The following is a 21588-nucleotide window of genomic DNA, read 5'->3' as shown; positions in this document are numbered from 1 at the left end:
TACCTGATTTACTCTTTTTGACTGATGAATTTTACGTAATGGAAGAGCCTCATCAGGTTGACCTGAGACACTGGTTTTACTGTCCCATTGTTTGTGCATTCTGTTTCGATATGGGAAATACCCTCTTCTGATTTCGGCCTCTCTTCACTTGGGATCTCTGCTTTCAAATAGGTAATAACTGCAGCATTAAAGAATATTTGAGAAAGTCTTTCAGAGAGTCTTAGATTTGCTCTCTCTGTCTGTCATTTTAACAAGTGTTTCATCCCATCCCACAAGCCTTGCTGTGGGAACGTTTATTTCTATCAAAAGATTTGGTTTTAATGAATGGATCAGCATTTTTGAACAAAAATATCCTATGTCAGAAAATTCTTGTCTGGCTCTAAAACTGTATTCAGCAAAAGAAAGGGACAAAAACTGCATTGGTGGCTTTCCTGCCCACTGTGCACTTGCACCAAGTGCTACCAACTTATCCAGAAAAGTAAAGACCTTTTTTTTTTATTTATCACTCCCTGTCAAAACCACCAGTCATCTCTTGCCTAGGTAGAGCTCTAGATAGTCAGGGAAAAGGGCAAAGCCAGTAAGGCCAAGCAGTAGTGGAAGTGAGAGGTGGGGACTAGGTTTTTACAGGTATAGTGCAGTTGCCACTTGGCATTTAGAAACCATCTGGGGATATTTTGATGCCAAATTGTTCTAGGGGATGCACCAAGCAGTAAAAACTCCTAGTTAATGTTTCAGAACACTTTAAATGTAACTTCCAAATAGAAAAATAAGGCTTGCATTCCTGACTGCCTGGTCATCATACCATGGAAAATAGCAAATAACGCATTGCTGAATGTGGTGGCTGTGCAGTGTGAATTGCTTTTACATCTTCATAATCTACACCCAGCAGAATTACTTACTGCTATTGTAGCCATAGTTTGCAATGAATAGGGTCTACTGATTAGGATCTCTTTTTTTTTAAATGTTTGATGTAATTATACCTAACAAAATAGCCAGAACTTTTGTATCACAAATCCTCAGATAAAGATTTTTATAAGTAATGGAGATAAGGATTTTAATTTTTTTAAGTACCTACTCCTCTTTAATTTTACTGGTTTTCCTTTTCTTCTTAGTGTAGATCAAAGAGCCATGAAGAACTCTTTTAACACTATACCTATAAATGTGAGTAGTAAAAGTTTTAACCCCCCCCCACCTTGTAATAAATTCATAAGGCTAGATATCATGTCTGCTGCTTTAGCTTCTAAAATATTTGTCTACCTGCTGTAGATTGAAGTCAGTTTTTATTAGTTGCCTGGAGTAAGAGTGGGCAGCTACAGTCTGTGTTTGCTGTGTGAACAGGGACGCCAAATGAGCCATCAATGACTTGGCGTTACCGATGCCGGCCTTTAGCCGGAAGGGCCATACCTCCCTCTTCTCAAAGACTGCTACTGCATACACCAGGACCACCTGGTGTTTCATCTCCTAAATCTCCAGCTTTTTGCTGTACATCCTGACTTCTGCTTCCACAGTCTCCCCCGCGCTGGTCTGTCGTGGCCTGAAGAGCGGGTCCTGCGCAGGCTCGTGCAGACCACGGTCCCTTCGCCGGGACGGGCGGTAACAGCTCTGCAGCTGAGCAGATCTGCTGACTCTCAACTCTTACCCAGCAGTTACGATGGATCAGTGCTGGGCAGCAGAGAAAACATCGCTGTTTTCTGTCTCAAATTCCTCTGGGGCATTTGAGACAAATTTCTTCCTCTTACGAAAATAGGCTCAGCCTTAGTCAGTACATAAGGGATCGCTGTCTGGCTGGTTTCCAAGCAGAGCGACTGATCTTACGGTGGCCTTGGCTGTTGCCTTTGCAATGACTATGCACGCACAGAGTGATCTACAGAGATGTAATAATCTTTTTTCAGGTTGGTATTTTCTTCTCTGTATGTCAAACATTGTAAACGTAAGCACGTATCATCCCTCTACTAGGTTAAATGCATTTGACTCAAAGCATGTGTGGTTTTTGGGGGGTTAAAATCAAGTAGTCTGGTATTGATTAAACAACCACAGAGATCATGGACATTAGTAAAGGGGGAAGCAGGTTCTCTTGTTGTACTGTGTTTCTCATTGCAGTTTATTTTTTACTTTGAGCCGTTTGCCTTTCACAGCATAGACGAGCGCCTTGGAGCTGTTGGGAGAAGCAGTAGTGATATTAGTAATGGGAATTCTTTGGCTGACACTCTCTGCGATGGGTAGGCTGGGCTGGGCTGGTGTGGACAAGAAACCAGTGATTCAGCTGATGAGGCTCCCCTGAAACTTTTCAATAATGAGTTTCTTGGTTAGCAGGAGACTGCAGTGTGATGCGGTTATTGTTTCTTTTGGGAATAAGATCCCCTTGTTTCCTTTAGGAAACAAGATCACCCTCTTTCCTCTCTCAAAAGATTAGTAATCCCACGCATACAGAGAAGTTTAGAGTATTTTTGTCATTAGAAATTAGTTTTTAAAATCAAGGTGTACTTGTTAATGCTTAGCTTACTTTCTCAAAGACTCTTCCAAAGCTTTGGAAAGTGCGTACCCAAGTGTGTGCTTTGTTACAGCCTCACAGACAGCATGAGAAGCCTCACTGTGGGCACACTTTGCATTGCCACCCATACCCGATTGTCAGTGCTGGGGCTTGTCCCATCTTCTGAAGCTCACGAGTCTGAGCCAGAGCTGTTTAAGTCCAGGCAGTTAAGCAAATATAGAAAAGTGGCATAGCAAGCACAGTATTTTGTAAAAAATGAAGTGAAAGCGATTAACTTCCCTGTGTTTCAGTATCATGGTGCTAGTTTAAGCTGAAGGGAATATTGTTCCTGCTGTCATTCTACTTGCTTTTCTAATTATTTTTTCCTGCTGCCTCTACAGATTATTAGTAAACCATAAATTATTCTGCTAATAATTCTCCTAATAGCTATTATTTTCTTTTTTATTTTGATGCACGTTTTTTCTAACAATCATCAAGCCTTTAGAAGGTAGATGCATTTGTTTACCAAATGGAAGAACAAAAGAGATCGCCTGTGGATCTCAAAACAGTTAATCACAGTTAAAACAAAACCCCACGTGTCCACAATTTTTGCACAGCTTTGTGCAGGAAGATTTCCTTGCTTATTGCAGTGTCATCAAATGTCAGCATCCTCTCTCAGCAGTTCTTAATTCCTGAAATTTTTACAGTGATGTCTTCTTTTTATTGGGAAATCCATGTTTCATTCTCAGAGATTTCATTATCTCACCTGCATAAGGAGCAACATGAGCGTTCATTTTATACCTTTTGTACTGACTGTATGTCTGCTGTTGTAGTTTGTTCCCTGCCTGCCTGCATCTCTGTGTGCTGGCATCAGTTCTGCCATTGACTTTGAAGAAAGTAGGAGCTAGCTGTTGGTTCTACCAGGACATAATGTTTCAACATATCCATCCCTTTCTTTTTCCAGATTGTATCTACAACTAGGTGGAGACACTTGAAACTTGCTGGAGGAGTCCAGTTCTGCAATGTTCCCCTTCTCTGTTAGGTTGAGAGTGACCTTATTTTTATCCTTGAAGCTTGAGTTATGAAGGAGGTTATTAGGTTGACAGATGTTCTGCCACTATTGCCCAATTTTTTTCCAGCCAGGCCTTCAATTAGTTTACACTTCTTGCCAATGCAAAAATTATTTTTGGGCCATGAGGAGGTAAATTATCTCAGATTATAAAATTTACTGCTGACTCTAGTTAACTGCTTTGTTAATACTGGAGAGGAAGAAGAAATTGCCCTTTGCCAGTTCTGCAAAAGGATAATTGGTTTTGTGCTGTTGCTAGGCATGTTCCACCGTGAAACACCCTGAAGGAGGAGAGATGTACAGTGAGCTCAACCTCCTCCTAGGGATAATGATTGTACAAGGTGGTTTTGATTTGGTTTCATCTTCACTCTTGAAAACTGCAATCATTGTCTTGTCCTTTAATATAGATAGCCTGTTGAAATAAATGGCATCAGCCTAAAACACATGTGCACTCAGATTACAAACCACTGTCATGCCTGGTTGCAGATGTAGCAGCAAAACCAGACAAAAACGAATTGTCCATTCTCCCAGTTGTTGTGCATCTCACCACATACTATGCTATTTTCCTTGCTCTTTAGCTGTAGGTTGCATGTGATTCTTAGAGAATCTCCATTTCTGTTTTTCTTTCCTGCTTTAAAAGCATTTTAGGGGGGGACTTTAAAATGGGACACTTAGTACTTAGAAGACAAATGGTTTGTCAAGCTTGTTCCCAGAAGAGGGCTGATGTGCAAGAAATAGGCCTAAGTACCAAGTTTGGTTATGAGGTGTTTTTTAAATTGATCTCCTGGAATTTCACCAGCAAAGCTTGTATTTGCAATCTGCAAATCTGGTATATGGGGCACTTATCTTGGTACAGCTGCAATGCTGGCTTTTTACCATGTATATACATATATACATATATGTGCATACATATACATACATGTGTATATATATACACACACATACTTGTTTAACAAAGCGAATATGTACATATATATAAAATGTTCTGAAGAGTTAGCAATTCTTGATTTTGTATTTCTTTGGAAAAATTTCATTATGAAAAATGAAAGGAGATGTTAACAGTACATCTGAAAGCAAACAAAGCAGTGTCCAGTCTCAGTTCTTGCTTACTTTCCTGGTTGGTAATGGCTAATGATGTCCCTATTGCAAAACTTGGTGTTATCTTTTGTGCATTCATGCCTTCAGAGTATCCTTGCTGTGCGTTCAGGATATGAGGCAATTATTCATAACAGGGTAATTATATTTCCAATCAGATCATGTTATGGAAAATAGTGTTGCTAGAGGAAAAAAATATTTGGCTTGGGATCTTGTGTACTTACATGAAAGTTGGAACCTGCTATTGTGGGTTATTGAGAAGAAGGATGCAGTGCAAATCTGGAAAATGTCTGCTTTCATCTTTGTATGTCCTTGTCTGTCTTTCCCCCTCTTTTGAATAGTTCCTGCATGATAATGAGAAGTTGTGTTATGTAAAATGTTGCTGTGCTGATAAGAATCGTTCATGACATGATGGTGCATTTATGGTACAGGTACCTGGAGCTGGAAAGCAGCGGTCATCGAAATGAAATCAGGTTGCATTATCGTTCAGGCAGTCATCGCTCCCACACAGAAGTATTCCCATACATTTTGGCAGATGATAAATGGCACAGGCTTTCCTTAGCAATCAGTGCCTCTCACTTGATTTTACATGTGGACTGCAATAAGTAAGTAAAGAGTGTTGTTTGGTAAGAAGTTGTCACATTTGGAACATTCCAGCTCTGAGTAAATGAAATGATAACAACCTGGGGCTTTATTTTTCCCTTCCTTTTCAGAATTTATGAAAGAATTGTGGAGAAACCCTTCATGGACTTACCTTTGGGTACAACCTTTTGGCTGGGACAGAGGAATAATGCACATGGTTATTTTAAGGTATGCATTCCCTGAAAGGAAATGAGTGAACTTAAATAAAAATGATTAAGGGATTGGAGCATCTCTCATATGAGGAGAGGCTGAGAGAGCTGGGATTGTTCAGCCTCGAAAAGAGAAGGCTCAGGGGGGATCTCATCAGTGTGTATAAATACCTGAATGTGTGTGGGGAATGAAGATGAGGGATCCAGACTCTTCTCAGTAGTGCCCACTGACAGGCCAAGAAGCAATGGGCAACAACTGAAACACCTGAAATTCTATCTGAACATAAGAAGACAGTTCTACTGTGAGGTTGGTCAGAGTAAGACTACTATGAAGATATTCAAAAGCTGTTTGGACACAGTCCTGGGCAACCTGCTGTGGCTGATCCTGCTTGAGCAGGGGAGTTGGAGTAGAAGATCTCAAGGAGGTGCCTCCCAACCTCAACCAGTCTGTGCTTCTGTAATCGTAACACAGTCCTTAGGACTGTGGTGTCTTGTGTATCAGCATATCTGATGCAGTGAGCTGTGTTTCCATCAAACTGGAGTTCACTAAATAAAGTTGCAGAGCCACATGCGTAGGGCTCAGTGTCACCAAATGACACAGCCAACAGCAGCCTAAGACAGGGAAAGGTGAATGGCCAAGTGCAACAGAATTCCAGGAAATAAATGGTCAGATTATTGTCTGTTTCGTAGCTAGATGCATTTTTTGTGTGTCACAACACTACAGTCTAGGGAACTCCAGTTTCATTGCCTCTGTAGGATTTAGATTTCATCACGATATCTTCTCAGCTCAGAAAGGAATGAGATGACTAGCGTCAATGAAGAGAATGCTTTTTCACCCAGAGGAAGAATATTTGTACATGGTTTCTGCTTACTGCTTCTGCTTTAACATGTATATGTAGCAAGCACCTGGTGTATAGCAAGATTGAAAAAGTGAATGCTATGTTCAACTGGAATGTAAATTTTGATTCCTCTGAGTCCATGAGGTAGCACTCATTGGTCACAGCTGCTGTCTGCGGTTTGGCCTCAGTCTTCTCTGGAGCTGCTTTAACAAATGATGGCATCCCTGTGGATGCCTTCCACACTGCAATCCCATTTTCCTCCCAGTAGGCATCTTTTTACTTGAACTGCAAAACAGAATTGATGATGTTGATCACAGACCCAATCACTTTTTAAAATATGGCCTGCTAAATCTTTTTTTCAGCGTAAAACACTTTGACTATGGTTCTCACAGCAAGTTCTGTGCTTTTGTGCTAAAATCCGTTTTTGGGTGTTGAAATACTGTTTGCTATACTTAAATGCTAATTTATATCCTTGTTGTGTATGAAGTACAGAGGTCCAGTGGGGCACTCAGATTTGAAAACTGAAGCATGACTTTGTTTTTATTTTTCAATCCAATATGTGTTTCCTTTTCCTCCAGAAGACTAAGAGGATGTCTGCTAAACAAGCTGCAAAATTATATTTCTGGCTTAAATAAACAGTTGACTCCAAGAATAAGATCAGAAAATATTAATGCATTGCTTAAACTGATCTCAGATACACTTCATTTTTTCTATGTGCTTATAATTAATACATTTTTAATATCCCTTTTATTTTTCGTGCCTTCTCAGTTTTTGACTTGATTCTATTCTTCTTTTTGCCAAATCATAGTCACTGCAAAGAAGCTCATTAGGTGTAGAAAAATAGATACTCCAGTAGTGGACTGTAATTATTTTTTTGTTCCTTTCTTTTCAAGAAAGATAAAATTAAACAAAATGCATGGAGAATTTTGCCTCAGCTACAAGTATAAACCAGCTTAACAGAAATACAGAAATGGATAGCTATTAAAAGAGCATTGATACAGCCAAAATATACTGCGCTAAGTGATTTCTCCAGCATAATATAGTACCAATGGTCAAACTGCATCTGAAAATGAAAATGACACTGTTGTACAAGAGAGTCATCAGTTTAGAAGATGAGGACTTTCAATGCTTCTTAGTGTTTTGGAGAGCCTATATTTTTAGACACTGACCATGGAACAACTCCTACTGATCTGATTTTGAGAGGTCCAGGTACTCAGCTATTTCCAAAAATCGGGCTGCTTTGAGTGGATTAAATGGATTGGCCAGAGGGGTCAAGGTACTCAAAATCATTAGTCACCGTGAAAAAGATTTTATTTGGCTGTATTTGATTTTGAACCTAATATTGCTGCACTTAACCAATGTGCCAGTAGGCATATTCACACTGGGATATATTTGTACCTGTTTCACTTTAAGGTCTGAAGTCTGAGAGAGCAATTCTGGCTATCTGATTTCTGGTACCATGTAACTTCTCGCAGTACCTAGCATCCAGCAGTGTGTTAATTTGAACCATGAGGTTCTTTAGGAGCCTGTGCAAAGCCTCTCATGTACTGTCAGGAGGTCCTGATTTGGGAGCCCAGGTGGGCTAGATGTCACAGTTCCCTGTTGTTACTTTGGGAGAATGAGAAGGAACCTGAATTCCTGGTGAGTGGGAGAGTCAGCTCATATCATAGCTGATGTATGATGAAGAAAGCTCCTCAAATAGTTGGAGGAGCTTTACTGTTGGTTAATAGCTAAACGATTTGAATACTTGCCTGTGTGTTCAGTGAAGAGTATTTTAAACTTGAATGGGTTGGACCCTGCCATTCCTCCTTGTCATGAAAATGCCATAACTTGAGTTGGCATGAGTTTGCAGTTGATGACACCAAGGAAGGAAGGGAGGAGAAATTAATACAGTGAGCTTTTTGGTGTGGTCTTCAAAGAGGTCTTTGCTCCTGACTTCCAGCATGTGCTGTGGGAGGTCCTGATGTGGAGCCCTGTCTCAGGCACACCTATTTTTTCACTGTTAGCTAATTGCTGCAGCTCCTTGTGCAGCATGGGGGAGTGTCCAGTTGTCCTATACCATAGCTTTGTTGTTAAGGGAGAAAGGTAGGCATGGTACTTAAGTACCCTCTTAGTTGCCCTCCAGTGACACCTGCTCTTCTCTGTAGGTCAGTTAGGTTGCTAAGTCACCCTGCGTCGTTCGCTTGAGGTCAAAATTCTGGTTCTTTGACTTTGCAACGTCTGTGTTGAATGCCCTGTGTATGTGGATGAAATGTGGACTTGTGCATTTAGTTTGCATTGTGTTCTTAGTGTCGTGAAACACCCTCTTCATAAGTGTGCTGAAGCATGTTGTAATTTTTCTGCTTTTCCTCCTAAGAAGGAGTTTTAGAGATGCAGGGAGGGAGTCATGGATGAAAGGGACATCTGGAGTGAATATGATAGGATGGCTCACTCTGTTATTTGGCCTTTGCTTCTGGAGACCAGCAAAGTGGCTGCTAATTATATCTTAATGACTAAGGATGCATGCATGTAAATTCTGCCTGCAAGCATGGGATCTATTCTTCTGGGTGAAACCAGCCCTTTCCAGATGGCACAGTTGAATTTCATGCTAAACTTCCCCTTCCCCTAAGTTCTTGCCAACATGCGACTGTGTAACAGACATGTAGTTTCTCGGCATTTTGCGTGCTTTATGAAAAGATCCCCATCGAAATCATAAAGGGTTTGCAAGAATGTGTTTTTCCTGACTCGGGTGTCTTTACTCTTCACTTCTATTTGACAGTTGTAGCTTAGTGAAAAATTTGCATTTTATTTAAAAGAGTCTTTCAAAATAACTGAAATTGCAACTGTTTTTCAAATTACTTTTAAAGGTCATTTTCAAGCTTTTCTGCAATGGCTAACTAAAAATAACAATGAATTCAAAACAACAAAACTCTTGCCACATAATTACATCTTGACATTTAATCTTATGTCTTTAAAAATGATTCAGTATGTCTGTATTTGTACATCTATCTATTTTACTTTCTCTTTATTCTTCTATCACTACATTTGGTCCAGGCAAGAAGCTGTGTATTCATAAGTATGGTTTTTATCAGGCAGTTTTTCTGTGTGGGCTTTAATGTTTTACATGGTGAATGGAAAACATAATTTTGACAGGTAAAAATAATGTATCCTTTTTTTTTTCTCTCCACTTACACATAGGGCATAATGCAAGATGTGCAATTACTTGTCATGCCTCAAGGATTTATTTCTCAATGCCCAGATCTTAATCGCAGTAAGTCTATTAATTCTTATACCATAAAATGAAAGGTGTGCTTTGTACCTACTGTGTGTCCTACAAGCTTTCTTAAAACCTTGAGTTTCAGTGTATTGGTTGTCAACTTTGACATGATTGAACCCATTGTGAATACCTGGGTTTTTTTTTAATTAATATACATATTTTGTTATTCTAGCATGCCCAACTTGTAATGACTTCCATGGACTTGTGCAGAAAATTATGGAACTGCAAGACATTTTAGCCAAAACATCAGCTAAGGTAATGTTTACTAGGAGTCATGGCATGGGCGAATGATGACTCTAAGGCTTTAATTGCTGTCTTTTTAGATTATTTGTGCATATGTGGGGATGTGCACGTGGGTGTGTGCGGAACATCCCTGCATGGTATGTTTATATGTTTGTATTTCTATAGTGGTGTCTAGTGTCTATACATACAAATTCCCAGTTCAGAGAGCATTCTTGTGTTTTAATATTTTTATAGAATCATATCTTTTAGTAGTAAACAGAATCCAAATCCCTGAGCAAGGAAAGGGCTCATAGATATTCAAGCTCTGTCCATTAGCCTAACAAGTCAATAAACCTAGAATGTAATAGGTTGCTGTACTTACAGTGCTTATTGCAGCAAGACTTACTGGTCCAAGACTTTTCGAGACCTGAGCTGCCAAAGGCGTGTTCAGACAAAATATACACAGGACAAGGAATTAAGAATCTATAGCAGCATTTCCTTCTTTTTTTTTTCACTAGAATATCACATGAAAAGCATTCACGTCTGCCAGTGAACTAGTCCTCTGGTTTTAAATGTCAGTTCTTTAGATGTCTGCAGGAATGCTGTTATCTGGCTGATTTGATACACAGATGTTAAAAATGCCTTGGTTGAAGTGGAGAAACCATTGCTAACATGTTGGTTTTGAGCTTTACCTCCAATTTTGCCTCTCTACACAGATTCAGGTCTTTTGTGCATAACCTAATATCTGCAAGTAGTTTATGTAGAGCAAGATTCTTGGTCAGTTCTCACATACAAAGATGAGAAATCAGGGGCCATACCCATCTTGACCTACTCACTCTGTTTCATGATGTCCCTGATGTTAGAGAAAGCTGAAATGCATTGTGTCTTGCTTCTTAATTTCCATCTCCAAATGACTGATGGTTTAATTATATTGTGTTTGACAATAATTGTTTTATAATCTTTGACTGCATTTTCCTACATGCATTCTCTCATCTGCATGCTTGATGACAAGGGGGATAGTTTCAGTCGTGTTTATACTAATGTGGAAACTACTTACAAATTCAAAACTTTTGTGAACTGTAAATACAGTTGTCCCAAGCTGAGCAGAGGATGAACAAGTTGGATCAGTGCTACTGTGAAAGGACCTGCACAATGAAAGGCATGACTTACAGAGAGTTTGAATCCTGGACAGATGGCTGTAAGAACTGCACTTGCATGGTACGGCTACAGTTTGAGTGGAGACTCAGGAACTCTAGTGCTTCCTCTGATTACAGTTTTATTGAGGCAAATAATGAGAAAACTTCCAGATGCATGCTAAGTAGTAACAACAAAGTGCTAAAAAACCTATTCCAAATCTAAGGAATAGTATTAATAAATACATTTTCCTATTGTTTCAGCAGTGCCAGCATGTGTAGCTCTCCTTTATTTCATGTCACCAAAGGCAGATGCTATGCAATATACTTAGCTGTCATGTTACTCCCATGCACTGAGTTGCAAACAGTTTCTCTGGATAATTAATTCCCTGCTTTTTATCACTATAAACACAGCCTTTTTCTTAGCAAATGATTTAATAGATCCCTTGTGCCCGATTCCCTTTAGTTGCCTTTGGTTACATCTCAATAAGTAATAAAGAGTAAAATGTCAGGGTCATATGCATGCTCTGTTACATCACAAATGAAAAAGATTTGTTAGGTGGATGGAAGATTCCCAAAGGTATCACAACTCCAGAAGCAATTGCAAGTATCCTTTCAGGTACCAAACCATGGCATCTTTGTTATTGTCCATTCATTTAAAACTCATTAATTCCATTTGAACTCATTAAATGCCTAATCCAAAAGCCATTAGAAATTGGTGAAAAGGCTGCTGTTGTCTGTACTGCACCTTAGATTGATTTGCTGCTATCTATAATTTGCTAAATGCTTCTCCTTAAGCTTAGTATGATTTTGATCTTTATATTTCTGGAGGGATGTTAGTTTTGCTTTTAGAGTTTTGTGGTTGATGAGAAGACGACTTAGTCTATAGTATTAAATCTGGCTGATAGCCATTTAAAATGCTTTGAATTTAGTGTTAAATGCATTATGTATTTTTGTCTCAGGTTTTTCTTGCAGCTATGATATTATTACCTTTTAGAAATATATAGTCTCTTATGTAAAAATCAGAAGGTAGGGTATTGTTCTGTGAGGTTGTTATTTCACACTAATCTCTCAGTTTGCTGCTGATTGGCAGAATGTTTTACCTCCAAATAGATTTGCCTCTAAAAAAGTCTTAGATCATTATCATTTCAAAGAACACATCATATGTGTCTGAAAGATTGCATGGATGATATTCTAAAGGTATAGCTTCTGTTCCTGTATTTATTAAAAGAACCATGTTAAAATGTCTTTTTGGGTATTGTTAGAGAGTTCATTGCATTTAAAAATAGATTTTAAGTTCCTGTGTTTAAGAACATCTCTGCTCTTGCTAAATATAACTACCAGTTAAGCACCTTTTATTCTTCTAGAACGGTACTGTGCAGTGCGAGGCTTTGATTTGCCCCCTCTCTGACTGCCCGGTTAACTCTGCCCTGGCGTATGTGGATGGCAAGTGCTGCAAAGAATGTCAATGTAAGTTTTACTGCAGTGCTTCCTTCTAATGAATATTCTGAAATCTGTAAAGAAAATGAACCTTTCTGTAAACGTGTCAGTGAAAGCACTGGTCAAGGAATGAAATATTTGCGTTAAGGAATGAGAGAATTTAGACTTCCCTGAAATATTTTGGGAAATTGATAACCAGAACATTTTCATTTTTCAGTTGCAGGTATTTTTTTTTATTTTAGTTGTGTGGGTTTTTTTTTTTTTAACATAAGATATTTCTTATCAATGTTTAAAAAGAAAAAGTTATTTAAAAAACTTTCTGCAGACTTCCATAGTCTTTCTTTTAGACCAAACTGATAGAAATTCAACAATGATTGCCTGGTGTTTGTTTTGACCAGTGTTTCTAATGCCTCTATCTCAAGAAGAATGTATTTTCATCCTTACGTTGTAGTGCTAGAAATGGAGGTTAAGATTTATGATTCTTCTTCTGTAATTAAGGGAAGAGAAAACTCATACTAGACCCAAGAGACCAGCAAAAACCAGACACCTAGAAATGTTCTTTCACAAAAGGTCAGGCAGAATTATACAGGAAACTGGATAGAGGTAATTTAGTATTGTCATTTAAGATAGGTGATTACCTTTTGATTTTATAGCATTTTGGTTTTGTTGCCAATAGGGCCAGAGAAGGGGAATTTTAGGTTAGTCACTATCTAGGTGGACTATATGTAGTATTTCAGGTTGATTATGGACATGTATTGCATATGTGATGGTTATTTATTTTAGGCTACAGTGGAATGCATTCTTGAAACTGAGCATGAGATGCACACACTTCTTTATTCTGTAAATACTGAGATTTTTCTGTGTGGTTTCATCACTCTTCTACTGCTGTATAAAACTTGTTAGAGTATAGAGAAATATATAACTGGTTAAAATGACATGTTGTAAGATAAAATTCAGGCAGACGTTTTGTACTCCATTGATCTTGCTCCCACAGGAGTTTATTAATATTTAATTGTGTTAGAAGTTACACAAACCATCCAATTTTATGAAACCTTATTAACTTACTCAAGTAGATTAATTCTAATTGAGAGGAAATGAGAATTCAAATACTTTTTTTTTTTTTAACCAGCTACACAGAATTTCCATGCATATTAGATGGCTCAGGGAATTGGTAAGTCAGGGATGTGAGATATGTAGAGTTCAAGCCTCTATTTGAATCGTTGACCATGTTGGCAGTGTTTGAAAACCTGATCCTCTGAAGTATGTTTTTGTAATGTACCGCCTGTGAATTGAGTTGGGAATTCTCCATCCAGATGTTAATGGGGAAGCGCTCACATCATAAGACATCTTATGAAGTTGTTTTTCTCGGGAGTCTTGACAAAGGTCAAGAACTGTGAATGAGCATATGGACACTGACCTTGTCATACAGCATTACTACTTCTCCTTCCAATTAAGATACAATTCTGGTACAGCATACTGTGAAGTTTACTCTGATACTGCTTTTTTTGATATTTTTAATATTATCAAAAGCCTTTTAGCTTCCAGTGTTGTTAATTTGATGCCAGTACATAATTCAACTTGTAACTAACATGCAGACATATAACTCTCCTGACAAAATACCAGAAAAATTATTAGATTAAAAAAAAAAAAAATTTTGAAAAATTATTCTTAATTTCATCTAGGTTATTTAAAGTGCCATTTAAAAATGATCAAACAACTTTTTAAGTGGCCAACTCCCTGGAACCAAAGGACGGAGAGTGTAAATTGGAGTCCCATTGACAAGGTAGTTAAATTCCAGTGAGAGCGTAAAAAGTGGAAGTTAGAGGCAATGGAGACTTCAGGATCCTTACTTGTTCTCCAGGCCAGCTTGGTGGAAGTGCTGAGTTGTCACTGAGTTCATACGTATGTGCCAGCTGTACCGTGTCTTCTTGGTGTCTTTAGCTCAAGGTCTGAGCTGATTGAGGTCAGTGTGCTCATTGACCATGGTTCTTGCTCAAGGGGTCAAAGCTGAGTTCCTGCATTTTGATAGATTCTGAGAACAACTTTTTTGTTCTCAATTCTTAGAACAATATCAGGGAATGTGGCATCTGACTAGATTATATGTAGACCAAACACAGATGGCTTATAATTGGGAAGGCAGCTAGTTAGGGTGTGTTGCTCAAGGAGCCACTATCCTTAGTATTGAACAATCAATCATAAATGCTGAGAAAAAGTGATGCCTAATACACTGTTCTTTAGATGAGGTTGCTATTTGTTTCAAGACAGAACATAGAATCATAGAAGCATAGAATGGTTTGGGTAGGAATGGACCTTTAAATGTCATCTAGTCCAACCTCCCTGCAATGAGCAGGGACATCTTCAACTCGATCAGGTTGCTCAGATCCCCGTCCAATGTGACCCTTGAATGTTTCCAGGGATGGGGCATCTACCACCTCTCTGGGCAACCTGTTCCAGTGTTTCACCACTCTCATCGTAAAAAATTTCTTCCTTATATGTAGGAAATGATCTTCAGCCCAGCCCAGCATTTAAATATTGGATTGTGCAGCTTTGTTGTATCTCGTTTGATGACATTTTCAACCCTTGAGGAATTTCAGCACAACTGACTCATCATGTTTTTTCTTAAATATTTATTTGGAAGAACACTTAGTAAGGAATGTTGTGTTGTTTTGTTTTTTGTGGTTTTTTTTTTTTTTTTTTACCAATTTTGGTTTGCTTTGGTTCTTATTTTGGTTTGCTTTGGTTCTTCTTGTGAGCCAAAAGAAAACAATTGTAACAAACCCTGACCTCCCCTAACTCCATACCTTTGTTTGAGGACATTCAGACAACTTGTTCTGTTTTGTCTTGTGTGAAGGTCGATGCTGCTAGCATAAGGAATGGCAATGCATGCAAATTATCAGTGTTTTTTATTATCTGTAATGGGCTAAAAGAAGCAATGATCTTCCAAGGCACATAAATTGGCCAATGTGTTGGATATATGTGTCAGCTACAGACAAGCTATTCAACACAAAATTTAGTCAAGTTACCAGAGCATACATCTCAGATCAGTGGGAGCTTCCTGTGGAGAATTGTTTGGAGCTGGAAAGCAGAGATCACTTTCTTTTCTATTCCCAATGCAATTTTAAACCTATCCAAGAAGGTATGTGCAAGAGATCATTAAATTCTTTTCTCCTCTGCAGAGACAAATGCATTGTGTGGTGATAGGCATTGATACGAATCGGGGAGAGATTAAGCTCCCCTACTGACCCTATAAAGTATTGCCTTTGACCACGGACTTGGCTTAAGAAGTACAAGGACGAGTTCATTTATTTTAAGTGAATTGTGGAAGGACTGCCAATGTCTTAGTAGCTGAGACAATTGCTACTTGGTCAGCAAATCTTTTTATGGTACCCTTTTTATTGGTTGGTATATTAACACTAAGGCATCATTTCCAATAGCTATGTGATATATGTACTTTTTTAAATGGAGCCAGTGTATTTTTAACAAACTAGCTGATTTTAGTTTTTTTAAGGCCCAAAGTGATATTTGTACCAGTATCTGGCGCAGTAATAATTCCCATCATCAAAGACTGATCTCCAGGAAGAAATTGCTCTCTTCTCATCACTGTCCTCCTCCAAGTGACATTGCAGATACTTTTAGACCTAATCCCAAACTATTTAAATCTATCCCAACAGATTTCAGTGGAGGATAAAGTCTGAGTCGTTATGTTCAAATCTGCAGGCTGTGATTTTTACAGGCACTTGTTTTTTCTGAAACAGGACATTTGTTGGTTTTCTGGTGCATTGTATCCAAATTCACACTCTAACACAAGTATTTTAAGCAACTGTGAGAAGCATAGGGCTCTATTGGATCAACTCACGCTTCTGTTGCTAGCAGGTGTGGAGAGAGAACATATAGAGGGGTTATATCATTTGGGAAGGATTTTTGAACAAAGTAATTAAAACACAAATACGGACATGGTAGCTCTTATGACCTGCATGGGTTTCTGATGCAGTGATCTGTCTTGCTAGCTTACAGAAACTTTTAATTTTATAATTAAAAGTAAGAAGATTCTCCCTTTTGGTCTTCATGATGTGTTGATTTTTCCCCAAAGCTACACACTCTCCTGCAAGCTTCAGCACTTGTAGCCCTACTGACACGGAGAGAAGGAGCTGTGAAAGCCCATCTGCTTCTCATTTGCACAGCAATTGACCATCAGCAAGAGTGCAAAATTTTTATCTAGAAACTTAAGGGATTAAGCTTCCTCTGAAATTTATCATTTATCCAGGTGGATTGAAGCATTATGGACTTAAGCCTGTGCTGCTCACTAAGTTTCATCTTTTCACAAAATTGCCACCTTTATTCCGGGCCGAAGGAGTGGCACTGGCTTGCCTTGGGTGATGTGCATCGGTGGCAGCGTGGCACGCCAGCCCCCGCCTCCTTCACCCAAGTGCTGGAGGAGCTTCTCCTGCATGCAGTGTGGCACAGAGAAGAGGATGCAGCTCAGAGAAATGATTGAACGACAGGATTAGTGAGCGCTGACTGAACAGGCCATCTTATCCTTGCAGTAAATCGGAAGAAGGGGCAGTCTGGAAACCGAAGAGCAGCTCCAGCCGGCTGGTTGGGACACGGCATGGGTCTGAGGGCTGTGGGGCAGCCAGCAGGCTCAGGGTGACAGAGCCGGCATCGGCACTGGAGGAAGGAGAGGCAGTTTTTAGCAGTGAAGCAATGATTAGTCATTTATCATAGCTTTTTAAAAAAATGCACACTTTAGAATATAAAGGAGAAGCAACATTCTGGCTAATGCAAAAGATTAGTTGCTTTTTGATTATAAATATTTATATGTGGCTTTTTAAAGATACAAGTGCAAATAGAGCATAAATTCTGTTATTTAGAGGGAGGTTTTTAATATGAAAAATCATATAAATTAACCTACTTCAGAATAGTACTAAAAGATATCTGGAATATAGCCAGCGCTGGATTATTTCCTAGAGCCATGTTATTTATTATAACTTCCTGTAGTCAGCTTGCAGAACTTCTGAATTTTATTTAGCATTTAGCAGAATAGTGTCCGTTCAGCCTCCGCTTTCTGGATTTTCTATGCTGAAATGATTCACATCAACCTTATTTCTCAGGCTTTTGAGTCACATAGATGATAGTATCGCATTATAATGACAGATAAAAAGCATTATATACAAACTTGTACTACAGAGATGAATCACACTGTACTTTACGGTCTGTTTACACCATTTTATTACTTTGGCAACTCTGTGTCTTCAAAAGAACGGCAGTATTTTTATTCATTTAGAAATAGAACACAAATAATTTTTCTCAAGAAATATTTTGGAGGGAAAAAACGTATCCTTGAACTCACGTAGGTCAATAAAATCAGTGGAGCTATTTTAAATTTACAAAGCTATAGTGGAAAAGCGTAATTGATGCATGTATCATTTGTGAATCCAGCATAGCTCCTACAATCTCAGAGTGTCACAGAATGGTTGAGGTTGGAAGGGACCTCTGGAGGTCATCTGGTCCAACTCCCCAGTTCAAGCAGGGCCCCCTAGAGCAGGTTGTCCAGGACCGTGTCCAGACGGCTTTTGAATATCTACACAGATGGAGACTCCACAACCTCTCTGGGCAGCCTGTGCCAGTGCTCGGTCACCCTCACAGTAAAAAAGTGCTTTCTTGTGTCCAAATGGAATTTTGTGTGTTTTAATTTGTGCCCATTGCCTCTTGTCCTGTCACTGGGGACAGTTTGGCTCCCTCTTTTTCATTCCCTTCCATCAGGCGTTTGCACACATTGGGAAGATCTCCTCAAAGCCTTCTCTTCTCCGTGAAGCTGAGCACTGAGACACTCTAAGAATGTTTTGGGGCCTTTCCTGTGCTGAATTCAAAGCCAGCTGAAGACGGTGGAAAGACTCCCCTTGGCTTTGGTAGGCAGGGCCAGTCTCACTCTTGACCCTAGCTGTTCAGTCTCTGCTATATTTTCCATGGTAAAGCTGTAGAAATTTTCAAACTACTCTTGTACCATAGCAATATATTTGGTTTATATCTGTGATATATCCAATGGCAGAATTGTCAGGTGCTTTTCAGTGCAGAGCTTGTAGTCTCCAGTGACCTTTGTTCTTTGTAAGCTGGGCAGTATACCTCCGTCAGAAGGGAAAAGCTGAGTCTTTTCACTCCCAGTTCCCTTCTGAGCAAGAAACTCACTCCTCATATGTCTGTTGTTCTGTGTAAATTAAAATAGAGCTTACAGTAAATTGAACTACAGCTTACAGTAATTGGACTTCTCAGAATATTGTGCTTCTATGTTTCCTTTCCTCCTTCCCCACGTCCTTTGAATGTAATTGTTCCGCGTTGGCAGAGGAGGACTGGGGGAGTTGGTGCCCTGTGCCTCAGTCAGACTCTTCATGCATCGAAGTGCAGCTCCCTCCTAGGCGAGTGGCTTTTTAGCTATTCTGGACTCCATGCATTATGGAACTCCTCTGGAAGACTCTAGATCTGGAGGCAATGTATCAGTAGATGAGGAGAATTCCAGTTAATGGTAAAGTCATTTAGTTTTAGTCTTACTGTGTGCTTGAGGAAAGAATTATAAAATAAAGTATGCTTAAGAAAATCCGTATTCATTAAAATACATTACACTGAACGTATAGCAATCTGCACTAAAGAAGAAATTGGAAGCATAATATTGGTAGTTTTATTGGTAGAGAACTAAAAATATTTTTTTACATGCGAAATTTTGCTGTAGGCCGTGCTCTGCTCTCCCCTGCTCTTCTCAGAATCTATTTTGTCGAGGCTGTCTGGGGAAAGAACCTTTTCTTTTCCATTCCTTTTTTGTTACGTTCTTATCAGGGAGTTCTCAAAATATAAAATACCTGTAGCTTATTATTATTTTAGTTTATTTCCAGTGCAAATAAAACATTAACATATGTTAGATATGAATATTTTGGCTTTCAGACAGCTGGGAGCGGACAGACTGGCAGTGTTCCAGTCTCTAATAAGTTACTATGCTGACTTCAATAATGCTGATTTCACCAGAATTTGCTTAGTCAGGTGGCTATGAAATAATAATAAAAAAAATTCTGGTTTGTCCTGGTTTCAGCTGGGATAGAGTTAATTTTCTTCCCAGTAGCTGGTATAGTGCTGTGTTTTGGTTTTAGTATGAGAATAATATTGATAACACACTGATGTTTCAGTTGTTGCTAAGTAATGTTTACACTGGTCAAGGACTTTTCAGCTTCCCATGCTCTGCCAGGCGCACAAGAAGCTGGGAGGGGGCACAGCCAGGATAGTTGATCCAAACTGACCAAAGGGCTATTCCATACCATATGACGTCATGCTCAGTATAGAAACTGGGGCGAGTTGGCCGGGTGGCAGCGATCGCTGCTCGGGGACTGGCTGGGCATCGGTCGGCGGGTGGTGAGTGTATCACTTGTTTTTTTTTTTCCCTGGGTTTTGTTCCTCTCTCTCTCTCTTTTGTTGTTTTCCTTTTCATTACAATTTATTATTATTATTATTATTATTATTATTATTATTATTATTATTATTATTATTATTATTTTCCTCCTTTTCCCAATTATTAAACTGTTCTTATCTCAACCCACGAGTTTTCTTACTTTTGCTCTTCTGATTCTCTCCCCCATCCCACCAAGGGGGGAAGGGTGAGCAAGCGGCTGTGTGGTGCTTAGTTGCTGACTGAAGCTAAACCATGACATAGTTGTATTTATAATTACAAAAACCACCTAGGGTATGTGGGTGTTCACATGGCTATACATTGATTTCAATGTTTGTTCTCACCAGTGATGTGCTAATGTCACTCTGCACCTGCATCATTGGAGGATGGGGTTTTTTTTTGTTGTTGTTTTGGAGGGGTTTTTTTTGGGGGGGGGTGTTGGTTTTTGACTTTGGGTTTTTTTGGTGGTTGTTTTTTTGGTCCCATAACCAGGAGCACATTGCCAAATCAGCAGCTTGTAGCTGATGTTCTAGTTTCTACCTGGAGCTTTTCCTCTGTAGATGTTGCAAATTTCTGTAGTACTAGTAACAATGATCTTTAATGGGCATCTGTTCTGAAATGAGCAGAACTTGGCTTTAGCTGAAAACCCCAAAACTGCATTTTGGACAAGGTCACAGAAAAGTAATAAGTTGGAGGCAGAGAGCACTTCATGGTGTTGGATGGAGCAAAATACGAAAAACCAACCAACCAAACGAGATTCATGGCTGCTTGAGGCCTGTGCAGTTTTCAAAGACCAGTTTGCACCTGACATACTCTTATTCATACCGGGATTGCCACATTGACAAGGGTCATCTGAGTGGAAGGTTGGCCTAGGGGAGACACTGGTAGGAGCTGTGGGAGTGTAAAAGGCGGCACACATACAGTTTTCTGACAGTGCCTATGTCATGTGAAAAAATGGGAAGGTTGTGAAGGTTGAAACTCAATAAATAAAATACTGAAAAAATCCCACCACAAAATTGTAATGTGATCTTATTTCCCTGGCAGTCTAAGGAAGGGATGGTAAAATATGATTGAAGTTGATTCAGTGAGATTAATATAAAATGATGTATACTGTTATCCTTTATTTGTCTTTTTGTAAAGATGATTTAAACCAGTGGCTTTCAGTCTTTTGGACTGCAGAAGTTTGAATTTTTTTCAGTGGAAATATGTAGTGAATAAAGCCTTCTACTGCTTGGTTAATTCTCTTAGCCATCACTTGCAGATATCTGAAGTGTGATGTATAGACCTCCAGGCTGTTATTGATCACTGTTTCTACATCTGTCAGCTCATAAAATATATTCGGCTTCAAATAATGGCCACTTTGTCCCATGTGAGACACAACTTTAAAATTGAAATCTCAGCAGATATGGTGTAACAGTCCTTTGTCATACTTTCCTCATCTGTTCCTTTCAAAACAATCATTGCAGTTCTCTTTATTTGAAGAGTTTCTGCTACTTGCTTTCTTCACTGTCCCGGGCACAGCACTGTATCTACAGTGACTCTCATGTTTTTGTATCACTGTTCTGCATCTTTGCCAATATAGAGTGTTTTTACTAATTTTTGCCTTTTTTGAGGGGGGGTTTATTTGGTACCAGTTTCCACTAAGAAGAAAGCTCTGTCCATTTGTTTGGGAGGGTAGTTGACTATCCTAAGTGTTCCTGTATGGAGTAGCTGACTAGTATTTTTTTCCTACTACTTGTTGAAATGATTTCTGTAACTTTCTGCTTGGAAATGAAAATTCTGATACTCACCTGGTAGCTCTTGGAAAAAGCTTATGTAAACTTTTTTCAAGGATAATTTTGACT

The 21588-nt window shown here is 39.0% G+C and overlaps 1 protein-coding gene across 1 annotated transcript in view; it reads left to right on the top strand.

Annotated features, from left to right (window-relative positions):
* Positions 1-21588, top strand: part of NELL2 (neural EGFL like 2) — a 162056-nt gene that overhangs the window by 34054 nt on the left and 106414 nt on the right. The window contains exons 4-9 of the mRNA XM_072876150.1: positions 5066-5239; positions 5348-5444; positions 9442-9514; positions 9693-9775; positions 10832-10960; positions 12243-12345. Of these exons, the coding sequence (XP_072732251.1) occupies positions 5066-5239; positions 5348-5444; positions 9442-9514; positions 9693-9775; positions 10832-10960; positions 12243-12345 (659 nt within the window). The remainder of the gene's footprint in view (positions 1-5065; positions 5240-5347; positions 5445-9441; positions 9515-9692; positions 9776-10831; positions 10961-12242; positions 12346-21588) is intronic.

This window comes from Ciconia boyciana, chromosome 1 (genome assembly GCF_034638445.1).
Source record: "Ciconia boyciana chromosome 1, ASM3463844v1, whole genome shotgun sequence".
Classification (NCBI taxonomy): Eukaryota; Metazoa; Chordata; class Aves; order Ciconiiformes; family Ciconiidae; genus Ciconia; species Ciconia boyciana.
Note: the sequence above shows the minus strand (reverse complement) of the source record. Positions and strands in the feature narration are given on the sequence as shown.